Source organism: Lepidochelys olivacea (assembly GCF_965140295.1).
Source record: "Lepidochelys olivacea isolate rLepOli2 genome assembly, chromosome: 3".
NCBI classification, from domain to species: domain Eukaryota; kingdom Metazoa; phylum Chordata; order Testudines; family Cheloniidae; genus Lepidochelys; species Lepidochelys olivacea.
Genome location: NC_140413.1, coordinates 210952627 through 210966120, shown reverse-complemented (window position 1 = coordinate 210966120; position 13494 = coordinate 210952627). Strand labels below are relative to the sequence as shown.

The 13494-nt window shown below is 51.1% G+C and overlaps 1 protein-coding gene across 1 annotated transcript; it reads left to right on the top strand.

Annotated features, from left to right (window-relative positions):
• Positions 1–1581: 1581 nt before the first annotated feature.
• VSX1 (visual system homeobox 1) lies at positions 1582–5407 on the top strand. The gene is made up of 5 exons (XM_084623331.1): positions 1582–1980; positions 2601–2679; positions 3153–3276; positions 4122–4302; positions 5088–5407. Exons 1-5 carry the CDS (start codon positions 1587–1589, stop codon positions 5354–5356), a joined length of 1047 nt encoding a protein of 348 aa, XP_084479457.1. The 5' UTR covers positions 1582–1586; the 3' UTR covers positions 5357–5407.
• Positions 5408–13494: the final 8087 nt, after the last annotated feature.

The window sequence follows — 13494 nt, the reverse complement described above, 5'->3', positions numbered from 1 at the left end:
CACCGGGCATCTACCGACCCACCTCCCTGCTTTGTCTGGCCAGGGTTTTATAAAGTCGCCCATGACCATGGTCCCCGACTGTTTAAACACAAGAAACAATTGTACTGCATTTAATTTCTGCCTGATTGAGGTGGGGATGGGGCTGTATGTGTGGAAAAGCTGATAATAAAATTGTAGACGGCTCTATTTGTTGGTCAGAAGCCCGAGTGAGGAAACCCCTTCCTGTCCTTTCTTCACACCTGTCTAACTTGGTGTCTAAAAGAAATGTCGGGATTGCTTTCGGTCCAAGGAGAAAACCTCCTAATCGTCCAAAGCAAACCCAGAAAGCCCCAGCAATTCAAATTACAATTATCCCAAATGAAAGTTATTGTTTTGCTAATCCCAGGAACAGCTTGCAACGGGAGATTTGGGTCTTTCTTTAATAACGTAAAGTTAATACGTTGTCCCCTTGTAATTATCTTTATCAGAAGACCCTTGTTTAATCTGCATGTTTAGCAGAAAAGGACCAAATCAAAAAGAGATCTGCTTTAAAGCACTTGCTGTAAGCTGTTTGGAAATGGTTTGCATAAACAGCTGAAGCAAGGAATTGCAATCCAGGTGCAAGATCTGGACTCAGAGGAACAAATGACTGAATCCCCCTTTCAGAACGTGGCTAGGGCTAGACACGAGAATTCCCAGTTCCTTTAGGGCGAGCAACCGCCTCACACGGTTTTAGCAGGGCCAGGTTCAATGCTGCGAAACCATAAAGTTGCACTGGGGCGGGGGGCGAATTGGGCTCGTGTATGGCCACTGTATGCGCCTTCTTTCTTGTACCCAGCCACGAGGCTGCAGAAGGAGCCACCGTTTCTCCTGTAGTGCCCCAGAGACCCTGCCAGTGCCAAGGGCAGGACGCGAGCCCATCTCCGCCTCCCTGAGCGGCAACTTGCTCCTTGGAAGGGCCCGCGGCGCAGCGAGTGCCCGAGCTCAGTTTTCCACGGGAAAGGACGGAACAAAACTTTCCTTGCTAAACCGATTTCCCCCCCGCCCCCCGCTTCCCAGAATCCCCCAGGCTGTGGCGCTTCGGCAGGGGGTGTGAAACTCACGGGCTCTGGATCCGCCTTGTCCGACGGGGCCCGGAAAGCGAGGCGGGCCGGACCGAGCTGTGCAGGTCTGTGTCGCTCGCCAGGTAGCCTGTGTCGGACACAGACGGGCACCCGGCGGGGCGAGGCGCTAGAGCGCAGCCTGGGCAGCCCCCGGGGGGCACCAACTCCCCGGCCAGGGCCGGGCGCTCCGCCAGCCGAGCCTGGCCAGTGCCCTGCGCGCCCCGGGCGCACGGGCCAGGCTGCGCTGCGCGGAGCGAGCCCACGGGGCAGCGGCTGGGCGCCGTGAACCGTGTCCGCTGGAGCAGCAGCGCCCGCGGGGGAGCGGGGTGGGCTTCTGGGGGCCTCGGTGGCAATTAATCCCCTGGGATTGGGAGCCAGGCCCGCCCCCTCCCCGGCCCCCCTGCGGCGGCGGGGCCCTGCCCGGAGCTGATTGGAGCCGGGCAGCGGGATAAAAGGCTCCGGGGAGGCTCTGCCCCCGTCCATCCTGGGGAGGCAGCGGCCAGCATGACAGGCCGGGAGGAGCCCGCCGAGGGCAGAGCCAAGGGGAAGGCGCTGGTGCCCAGCGCTGCCAGCGAGAAGGCGGCCCGACTGGGCGCCCCGGCCCTGCGCTCCAAGGGCTTCGCCATCACCGACCTGCTGGGGCTGGAGGCCGAGCTGCAGCCGCCGGCCGCCCCCGTGGCCGGCGCGGGATGCGAGGGCGCCGGGGCCGGACTTGGGGGGGTGTCTCTGAGCGGCGGCTCCCTGCCCCTGGGCTTGGGCTTCCTCTGCGGCTTCGCGGCGCCGCCCCCGGCCGGAGCCCCCTGCCTGCTGCCGGCGCACGTCCCCTTCCTGCAGCCCCGGCCGGAGCTGCACCGGCACCCCGGGCCGCCCGCCGGCGGGCGCCAGGACAGCGTCTCGGGTAAGGGCCCTGCCCTGCCCCGCTGCTCCCGGGGCGCGCCCTGCCCAGGATCCCCGTCCCCAGCCGGGCCCTGCCCAGGATCGCCCTCCCCAGCCGGGCCCTGCCCAGGATCGCCCTCCCCAGCCGGGCCCTGCCCCGGGCTCTCCCCCTTCCCCAGTCGGGCCCTGCCCCGGGCTCTCCCCCTTCCCCAGCCGGGCCCTGCCCCGGGCTCTCCCCCTTCCCCAGCCGGGCCCTGCCCCGGGCTCTCCCCCTTCCCCAGTCGGGCCCTGCCCCGGGGTCCCCCTCCAGAGCCCGGGGCGCCCCCCAAGCCAGCCCCAGCGCCTGACCCCGGACCGGCCAGAGCCGCCGCGGGCCGAGCTCCGCAGCCGCGACGCACCCGGTGTAACCGGGCCCGGCGCTGTCCGCCCTCGTGGTGCTGAACCGCCCGGCCTGGGCCCGCCGACCGCTGGGCGAGACGCGCCCCACTCCCCGGGGCTGTGCTCGGGGTGGGAGGAGCGAGCTCAGCCTGGTCCCAGCCAGCTTCTCAGCCCGTCACCCCTGGGTGCTTCCCTCTGAGCCTCGGGCCTGCCTCCCCTCCCCACGGCGCTCGCTGAATGTCCTTTCCCTCCCGCTGCGCACAGACGAGGACAGCCTGTCCGGGGACAAGGGCGAGCTGAAGACGCCGACTTCCCAGATCAAGAGGAAGAAGCGCCGGCATAGGTACCCGCTCAGCTAGGGGCAGCGGGCTGGGCCTTGGGGGAGCCCTGGCCCTGCTCTTCACAGCACGGATCCCCTGGGATCATGGCATTGCCTGGGCTTGCCTGTCCTCCAGCACCGCGGGCCTGGTACTGGTTCAGGGCTCGACCATGTCTACACTACGGCTTATGGCAACGTGACTGATGTGGCCGCAGGGGTGGGACTGAAGCCATGTTTATTCTAACTAGTGTTAGTAATGGGCAGCCAAAGGGCTTTTCACAAGAATTAGCAGGGCTGAGAGACAGGAGCAAAGCTGCCCTGCCTAGGAATAAAACTCTCCTGCGGCTCAGTGGCAAATCCTGTGTAAACAGGACCAGACTCAGACCTGATTGCAGGCCAGAGTCATTGTAGACCTCGCCCTGGGGGAGTGCCCGGGGGCCCCTGCAGGAGCTACTGGGGCTCCCCGGGTGGCCAGTAACTGTTTGTTCCTTCCCCAGGACGGTGTTTACTGCTCACCAGCTGGAGGAGTTGGAAAAGGCTTTCAATGACGCTCATTACCCAGATGTGTACGCCCGGGAAATGCTAGCTATGAAAACAGAGCTGCCGGAGGACAGGATCCAGGTAGGGAGCCAGTCCCAGCGCCGGGCTGTCTTGGCTGTCTCTGCGGTCCCCTGCCCACCCCGAGAGCGAAGTGCACAAGGCGAATACACTCCATGCCCAGCACCCACAGCTCTCTGCCCCCCCTGCCCTAGACACCTGGCTGGGCTCTGTGCCGGAGCCCACTGCTTCGGACCCTAGTTCAACAGAGACTGGGCCAAATCTTCCCGCCTATCCTCAAGTGGCCCGGTTACTTCAATGACCAACATAGCTAGAGTGGGCCCTGAGTTTTTGCTACTGATGCCCTTAAGAGCAGGACAGTTGGACAGGAGCCAGGACTAGTTATAATCAGCCCTTTTCGATGGCCACCCTTTGGGGCTGCAGACACAAGGTGTGTGGGGGGGGTGGAACAGGGACTCACTGCCTGAGAGCCCTTGTCTGTGTACAATGGCTGAGGGGAGGCCGCCTTTTCTGGGGGGTGTAAAAGATTTCCCGTGTGCCCAGCACAGAGGAGATGGCCATGCAGGCAGCTGCTCGGGGGGGGGGGGGGGTTCGTGTTCACTGACTCCCTCTGGACAGCTGCTGGGGAAACATCTGAGTAGGGATCCCCAGCACAGGCCTAGATCTAAAGATCCTGTCCAGTCACGATAAACCTCATGTAATGGTCTCTCTCTCTCTCTCTCTCTCTCTCAATCCCTCCCCACCCCAACACGCTCTCCAACACACACATTCACACATATGCACACCTGGACCCCGCCCCCCTCCCCGAACACCTTCTGGATATAATCACACATGCCCCTGTACAAACCCCAACCCACACACATGCCCCCTCCCCGGATCTCCCCCCCCGATCTCCCCTGGGCCCCCAGGTCTGGTTTCAGAACCGAAGAGCCAAGTGGAGGAAGCGTGAGAAGTGCTGGGGCAGGAGCAGTGTCATGGCCGAGTACGGTCTCTATGGGGCCATGGTGAGGCACTCCATCCCTCTCCCTGAGTCAATCATCAACTCAGCCAAAAGTGGGCTGGTGGGCTCCTGCGCTCCTTGGCTGCTTGGTAAGACAGCACCTCGTCCAGGGTGGGGTATGCCCTGCTAAGAGGGAACAGCCAGGTAGCTAGGGAGAGCCTGACATGCTTTATATTGAAAACTGTTACAAATCTCAGCCTTTCCCTTCCTTACAAACATGCCAGTCTTTTTTTTTTTTTTTTTTTTTTTGGGTGAGGGGGATTTAAAGTAAACCACAAATCCTTAGGTGGTAATTTTCAGAGTCTGTGTTAAAGTGTTTTGAAAAGGATGTGTTAACGAACAGATTAGAGTGGGTGACCCTTTTATTGCTATACAGTAATAATATACTGTTATTGTTAGTTGTTATGATTTTAGCCCGGAGTCAGGGAAATACTTATGCACATATTTAATTTAAAGTTAACTTAAGTGTAACTTAAACTTAAGCCCATGCTTAAGTGAATGTTTGAATAGGTGCTTAATTTATCATGTTGATGTCGTGCTGTAGAGACACAGGTAAGGAATAGAGCCCTATCTCACTGCCTACTTACATGCCAATAATAGACCCTAGACCCCAGAGAACTCGCAATCTAGGATTTAGACAATAGGCAACCGAGGCACCCAAACTCATTGCCGTCAGATGGAATCTTTCTGCTGACTTCACTGGGCTTTGGATCTGTCCCTAAGGGAAGACATAGACAAATGAGGGGAGAAGAGGAGGACAAGGTAACAGCTGAGCCGGGTGTGTTTGAATTAGTTAGTAGGCACAATGCTCTCAGTTGTCCCAGGTGGATTTAAGCAATGTGTTATATTTACTTACTCTTCTTCATTCTTGAAGGGATGCATAAAAAATCCATGGATGTTACAAGAAAGCCAGAGAGTGAGGAGAAGATGACAGGCAGCTGGCGATTGGAAGGTCCTGAGGAGGAATTAAAAATGAAGCCAGCAGATCACCAGAGAAGCTCTGGTGACAAACTCAGCTCTATGGACAATTCAGAAGATACAGCGATTGACCTTTCTAGCACAGCAAAGCAAGAGAACAGGAGCGCTTTGAGGCAATGTCTCAAAGGAGACCTCCAGACAGATGGGAAGGACAATGACCACTAAACTCAGGGAGCAGGGGAAGGGCGGGGTGTTAGGAAAATGAGCCCCCTTAACACTTTGGAAAGATAGGACTATTTATTCATTATTTTTTCAAACAATTAATACACAATTTTACATGAATATGAGACATTTTAAAACTGGATCCAGCCAAGATTCCCTCCCCCACAACTTTAAAGCTGTTTGTTTGTAATAAACAGGGCTGAGGGGAAGGTTTTAAAATGTTGGTGTGAAAATGTCACTGGTTTTTGGGCAGCTCTAGTGATAAATCAGGAAAACCTCCCTTTCATTCTGTAACACAAGCAACTGAAAGACACTTCTGCCAGCTAAACAGGACCATGACTGAGAGTGGAGTTATTCCTTCTGGACCCTGTTTGGCGAAAAGACGGTGCAGGACTTAACAGAACCCTTATTTCCAAAGTTACATTCCAACGTTTACTGTGATGTACTGGGTAAGCACCAACATGGCAATTCTCGGTGTTTAAAATATGCAACTGTTCGGCCTCAAGAAGAAGCAGAAGGTATTCTTAAAAACTGTGGATCAGTTTTTCAGCTCTTGTAAGTTGACATAGTGCCATTGACTTCAAGAGAGCCAGGCCAGTTTACACCAGCTGAGGAGCTGTGTATCAGTCAATACAGCCTTATAAATGAATTACACTGTGTATTTTACTTAGAACTTGTATTGTGCGTGCGGGGGGATATGGGGGGGATATTTTATGCAATAATTTTCTATGCTTTTGAATGTTATTTGATATACTATGCATAAAAGAACTCACACCTTTATGAAAATCAAGCCATAGCACCCCTAAGAAATTTTATGCTATTTTGTGAATTGTCATAGGAGACTATTTTGTAATTCTTAAATGTCCATAAAACAGTGTTAATGTCAGATCTGTTTCTTGGTCTTTTTATATTTTTGTCTAAAAGCACTTTAGTTATCTGAATTTTCTGAATGTTGCTCTTCCTTTTCTGTCATTTATTTATTATGCATTATTAAATAAAAGTTTTGGGTATCTTTGCTTTTCCATATGTATTTTTCATAGTAGCTCTGCTTGGATATGTCTTCAGAAAGCGTTATGGCTCTGATCCTGCCTAGAATAGTGTATATGTCTGGTTTGTGAGCAGTTTTACTGAAATCCATGGCACTATTCTAGGGCATAAAGTTAAACACATGCCTAGGTCTTTGAGAGGTTGGGCCCTAAATAGACTCGGCAGGGTGCATCCAGGTTAATTAATGTCAAGTCATTTTGAAGATGAAAATCATTGTAGATGGGGCTTTCAGAAGTGCCTTAGGAGAAAGGCACCCAATTCCCACGGAAAGTCACAGGGAGATAAGGGCCTACTTTATAAGGGATAGGTATTGATTAAGTTATCCTGCTGTTAATTATTTTGTACAGAAACTCCACTGAACTTGTAGGGGATTTTGTGAGCATATCAAGGGCAAGTAAGGGGCCAATACCTTGCTGTGGTATTGATGTAATGGCCTCATTTAGGCCTGCACCCATTCTTGGTGTTTTCAGGGGGGCAGCTTTGGGCCCTTTGTCTGAGTGCCTCTGTAGATAGAACATGAGAAACAAATGGTAATGTACAAAGCCAAATGTATTTCAAATCCCCCCATGCCCCCCAATAATAGTGCCATAGCAATGGATGTACTGCCCTGTCTCCTTGGCACAGGAATGCTCTCATCTCATACTTCTTTAGGGTGAAAACAGACCCAGACCCATTTCATAGTTCTAACCGCCAGAGTATCCAGGATGGCAGTCGTAAAGTACTAAGGGGTCAGAATGGCATCATTACTCAAAACTCCCCTTTAATTAGTGGAGGGCCAAAGGCCCTCAACTGATGGTGAAATGTGCTCTTCTGAAATATGGGAGGAAGCCAGATATTAAAACCATGTCACTCAAATTGACTTTTGTCTGGAATTTGTACCCTTTGTACATACTCCACTTAGCACGCTCCTGCTTGAGCATAAGGCAGAATTGGCCCACATGTATGTTGTAACAGCAGTATTGAAACATTTCCAGTTTTATCTGCTGGCCAAAATGTAACAGAAAATGATCAAAAGGCTTTATTAAAATCTGGGTAATTCCAGTCTGGAAACAGTCCCAATACAGATCAGTATATAAATGGCCCTGTAATTATGGTTCACCTGTCCCTGGCTATAGGAGCAATGGGAAACTGGCAGCAACCTCTCTCCAGGGTTTCTAGACTAATTGTTTTTGAACACTGTCAGGATGGCCAGGCCAACCTGGGAGGAGGGAGAAAAGGCAATAGGGGTCGGGGGAGTAGTGGCAGATATGGACTTTGTACAAGACTGTACAGCTGAAAAAGTGACCCCCCCCATGATGGGGGAAGAGGTCATTCCATCCACGAGCGGAGCCTTGGCACATTCAGTGTCTAATCCTGATTCGGCAGCATTTGCCGATGGTTGATCGGGGCTGTGCAGTGCTGGGACGGGTATTTCCCCATATTTATGTCCCCGCGTTTGGAACCGATGAGGATGGTGGATCTTGGTTACTGACACATATAGCAACAGTGGGGCTATTAGTGATGGCATGGGCAAGAGTGTCTTCACTGAGCGAGCTCAGAGATTGTCCTCAATGACTTGAAATGGAGGGTAGGGGACATGCGGGCTGCATCTGGCTCACTGACAATCCTGCAGGAGAACAGCCTGTCTGAGCCTGAGCTGTACACCGGCTGAGAAACCGCCCGTGGGTGTCTGGTCATAGAAGGGCTCTCTTCCTATAGACCGCAGGTATTTCATACTGTAAGGCAGTGAGGAGCTGCCAATACGTCACCAAGGGGCTTCTGCCTTAGCCACAGTACACAGCGTGTCTCAGGGACGTGGATACTCTCAGGGTAAGATTCCCTTCGGAGTGGGGACCAGGCAGAAAGGCCTCCATATGCCACTTAAGGCTCACGTTGGGGCAAGTCTGTACAGCAGCAGGAGGTCCCTGTACAATGCCTCCATGCCACAGAGAGGGTCTCTGGGCTGGCCCCTGATAGACAGAAAGCAGTGATGAAGGCAGGCTGTGTTAGCAGACTAGATGTGACTAGTGTGACCAGACAGCAAGTGTGAAAGATCGGGACATGTTTTTCCCCCAGGAGGGCCGGTATAGTTGCTTAAATAAGACAAAGTCCCTAATATTGGGACATCTGGTCACCTGAATGTGAACACAAATCATAACCATCCAGTCACAGCAACCAGGAGTATTTGTCTGACTCTCAGGAACAAGGGTCTGATCCAGATCCTAGATAAGTGACTTCGGTGGGGTAGGATCAGGTCCTAACTCATTGATGACAGGGATGAACCAGCAAAGGGCTAGAGAGTCTATTTAGATTATAAACTCTTCGGGCCAGAAACGGTCTCTTACTAAATATCTTTATACAGCCCTTAGCCCAGTAAGCCCCCCAAATCAGCTAGGACTTATAGATGCTACTGTAACGAATGATGCTGATGTTATAATAAGACTAAACTCTTTGGGGGCAGGGACAGTGCTTGTATGGTACTGAATACAATAGGGCCCAGAGGTGCTACTGTCTGATAATGATTTTTCACCCCTGATTTAGTGAATGACATTCTTGGTACAACAAGAGTATAACACTATTTCAGAGACAGCCACCTCCACCCTGGGTGGTCCAGAATGGAAACATGTAAAATGTGGTAAATAATTCTGTGATGGGATCCCTGGGGAGCAGCCTGGGACCGTGAGACCACTGTCTCATATAGCAACAGCGGGGCTGTTTCAAGTGATTATAAGGGACAGGCAAAAAGTCAGAGTGGTTTCCAAAAGAAAAGAAAATATAAGCACGCAGTCTAAACTCTCAACCCTATTAGACTGGGCAACATCTAGATCATAGAATTGTAGGACTGGAAGGGACCTCCAGAGGTCATCTAGTCCAGTCCCCTGCACTCAAGGCAGGACTAAGTATTATCTAGACCATCCCTGACAGGTGTTTGTCCAACCTGCTCTTTATCTCCAATGACAGAGATTCCACCACCTCCCTGGGCAATTTATTCCAGTGCTAAACCACCCTGACAGCTAGGAAGTTTTTCCCTAATGTCCAACCTAAACCTCCCTTGCTGCAATTTAAGCCCATTGCTTCTTGTCCTGTCCTGAGAGGTTAAGGAAAACAATGTTTCTCCCTCCTCCTTGTAACAACCTTTTATGTACTTGAAAACTGGTATGTCCCCTCTCAGTCTTCTCTTTTCCAGACTAAACAAACCCAATTTTTTCAATATTTCTTCGTAGATCATGATTTCTATACCGTTAATCATTTTTGTTGCTCTTCTCTGGATTTTCTCCAATTTGTCCACATCTTTCCTGAAATGTAGCACCCAGAACTGGACACAATACTCCAGTTGAGGCCTAATTAGCACAGAGTAGAATGGAAGAATTACTTCTCCTGTCTTGCTTACAACACTCCTGCTAATACATCCCAGAATTATGTTTTGCTTTGTGTTTTTTAAGACCCCCCCAAAAAAAAAACCACACAAAAAACCAACAACTGTTGACGCATATTTAGCTAGTGGTTCACTATGATCCCTAGATCCCTTTCTGCAGTACTCCTTCATAGGCAGTCATTTCCCATTTTGTATGTAGATTAAGCAGTTTCTCACCCCACTGGATATTGCAGTTCATAGTACACAGGTTTCACCCTTGAAACCTGGGCCAATCTCCTCTGTTGGAGTCTTCAGTCTTCTGAGTGTCTTTTTCGCTTGCAGCATAGGTAGGGGAAGGAGAAAGGCCAGGCATGGGCCCCTGTGTTCTGTTTTATACCCTTAGTCCAGGTGCTTGCAGAACACAAGTCCAGACATGTCTGGTGGGCATTGCCGAGTCCCCAGACAAGGTTCAGCAATTCCCCTGGTGTGGCCTTATGCAAGTGAGTCATTGAATTGCAGTTCCCTTGCTGGACAATGGCTGTTGACAATTGTTTGACACCTGCCTGGATGCTGGTTACTTTCCTTGGCTTTGTCTCTGGGCACTTCCCAAACCCACAGCATATTTTAGTGACAACCATAAAACACAATTCTCATAACTTCATATGCATTAATGATATATATATTTAGACAGAACAGTGACTTTCAGCAGATCATAACTTTTCCCCTGATACCTCATACGGCCTGCTTTATATGCCATATCACAATGATCTATAAATGAGGAATATGGGGGTGACAGGGTGCTCCCCCAAGGTATAGAATGTCACAAATTCCACAACATCTCTTTCAATAGATCTAGGTTGCAACATTTCCTGCCACGTTTACATCTCTTCTCTGTGCCAGATGTTCAGCTCTATCCTAGGATTTAAAACAATCTGCTGAACTAATCATCAAAGAGGGGGAGGCACAAAGAAGAAAAAAAAAGTGAACAAAATGAGCTTATTTCAATGTGGGTCCCTGAGACTGACTGTGGAGAATGCATTTTGAGTGTTTATACAGAGACCGAGGGGTCTTCTTAGAATGGACCTACACCAGACTTTGTAAAATGAAGGCAGTGGGGTTTTGTTTGTAGCAACATCTGCATTCTGCCATCACTGGATGGCTTAGTAACATTCATTTTTAACTGGCATTTTATCTAGGCTTATCCTGTCAAGCTGCTTGATGGACTTTTAGATTGGAAGATTAAGCAAATGTGAAGATTTTAACAGAGCGCCCCCCCACTGTAAAACGGAGGTGACTGGGCAGTGGATAAAATGTGTCATTCATAAGGCAGCAATGGTCCTGTGATTTTCTGTGAGGTTCCAGAAGTGCTGATCTAGCCTGCTCCAGAGTCCACGGAAGTGAGCAAGTCTTTCCATCGCTTTCATGGGCCCCATGTTCCCATCCTCCTCTTAGTCCACAATCCATACAAAGATGTTGGAGCTGGGGGGCTGTCACGCTCCCTGGCTTGAAGTGGATTCCATCGTATCCAGGGTTTACAGTTTGGCTCAATGGTTCTCAGCACCCCCACTATCCGCATTGTTCCAGCCCCCCTGAATCCATATCATCACCTAGCTGTTGATTAGACAGCACAGAAAATTACTGTTTATTGAGTAGCCCCATGTCCTGGCTTTATGTAGGACACCAGGAATCCTTGCACATGCAGATTCTTCAGTTTTCCTGCCACCGAAGGTCCCACAGAACAGCACACCCTTGAATACAGAGAAAGCCAAACAGCCAGGGCTAGACTGGGTAAGCCCTGGGAGAGGCGGTCATCAGTATCCTAGACACACCTCTGAGGCACAGTCGTCCCCCCCCCACCCCAGTTTGCCCCTTGCTCAGGGAGGGGGTGTTCATAATTTGCCACTGGTCATTACCTGCAGTATAGTATAACACCAGCCATGCCAGTGGGCTGTGCACTGGGGCAGAACCAAGCCCCTGCCCGTTCCTCATCTCTCCCTGCCCACTCCCACCTGCTCTGGGGGCACACAAAGTAAGCAGGCCCCCAGCGCCCATTTACCAGACTATGTGCCCAGCACACGCAGGGATAGAGGGGGATTCATCGTTCTATTAGTCTCCCACTTACGCTTGCTTCTTTTTGTCTCTTCCTTTGCTCAGTGGGTTGAGCCGGCAGCCCTCACCCCACTCAATACACATTACTGGAGGGGCTCAGTGCACAGATGTTGCAGAACTGAGCTCTCCAGTCCAGATCTTCAGAGGTTTTTAGGCCCCTAATTCCAATTAAAGTCAATGGGAGTTAGGCACCTAAATACCTTTGAGGATCTGGGCCTGAGTTCCCATGGCTTTATTCCAGCCCCTAGCGTGGATGCACAGGGCTTCACACTGTCCGCAGCAGCACACACATGGCTCCTCTTCCATTCATTTCTCACCTCAGGGTACAGTCTGGATCATGGGCCAAGAGTTTCAGACGTGACTAGTGATTGTGGGTGGCCCATTTGAGACACCTTAAAGGGGCTGAATTTTCAGAGAGAAGCTGCCCAGCCATTTCAGAAAGTCCAGCCCCTCAAACACAATTCAAGTTGGGCATGGAGGCCTCTCAAATCACTAGCCGCCCCCTCCCCCAGAAAATCTTGGCCATGATCTCCCCATTTTCCTCACCAAGGAGTGGGTGGGGCATGGACTATGGTGAATACGGCAGCTCACAAGGACTTCAACACTGTTGCCTAAACAGCAGTGCTAGGCACGACTACAGAACACAAGGTGGCAATGTTCCTTTATTTTTATTACCACAGCCCCAGGACAGACAGAGTTGCTGAAGAAATGATATCTAGTTCCCCACGCCCCCATGTGCGCACAGCTAAGTGTTGTGGCTGGTGCAGTTCAACACCTTTCAGCCTTGGTGTTAACCAGTCAGGGGTTAACCCTTGGCAGGGTTAGGGCTCAGGGGGCTGATGCGTTGGAGCACAGACCTTGTGCAGAAAAATTAAAGAGCCTTTTTTTGGTTATCAAACTTTTTATTTCTGTAAAGTGCGAATTAGTGGGCTGAGGACAAGCTTTTCATAAAAGCCGAAGGCCCAGATCAATGGGAGTTAAGTGTCTAAGTCTTTGTGGGTCTAGCCCATTGTGACTTAGGAGCACACATTCCCTGGACTTTCAGCAGGACTATATAATACCATATCCCATTGACATCCAATGGGACGTGTGCTCCTAAGTCACTTAGATGCTTCTGAAAATCTGCCCCCCCTTTATCCTCAGATGTGTGGGAGCTACTTGTGGCTCCTCTGAGGGGCAGGAAGAGAGCGGTAAGTGCAGGGAGCAGCCAGCCAACCAGAGACTGAAGCTGCCAGGAGCAGCTGAAACTGGGACTGTTGCACTGGAATGGGATAGGGTGTAAGAACATAAGAACGGCCCAAAGGTCCATCTGGCTCAGGATCCTGTCTTCTAACAGTGGCCAATGCTAGGCGCCCCAGAGGGAATGAACAGAATAGGTCATCACCAAGTGATCCATCCCCTGTCACTCATTCCCAGCATCTGGCAAACAGAGGCTAGGGACACCATCCCTGCCCCTCCTGGCTAATAGTCAAGTTCATGGAGGACAGGTCCATCAATATCTAGTTCTGTTTTGAACCCTGTTATAGTCTTGGCCTTCACAACATCCTCTGGCAAGGAGTTCCACAGGTTGACCGTGCATTGTACGAAAAAAAATACTTCCTTTTGTTTGCTTTAAACTTGCTGTCTATAAAAAGTGGGGCCCAGTTAGGGC

Bases quoted from the DNA above. Each gene is read 5' to 3' on its own strand.
- VSX1 (XM_084623331.1), top strand. From the start codon at position 1,587: ATGACAGGCCGGGAGGAGCCCGCCGAGGGCAGAGCCAAGGGGAAGGCG. The intron at 1,981-2,600 runs GTAAGGGCCCTG...CGCTGCGCACAG, and splicing joins GCGCCAGGACAGCGTCTCGG to ACGAGGACAGCCTGTCCGGG. The intron at 3,277-4,121 runs GTAGGGAGCCAG...CTGGGCCCCCAG, and splicing joins TGCCGGAGGACAGGATCCAG to GTCTGGTTTCAGAACCGAAG.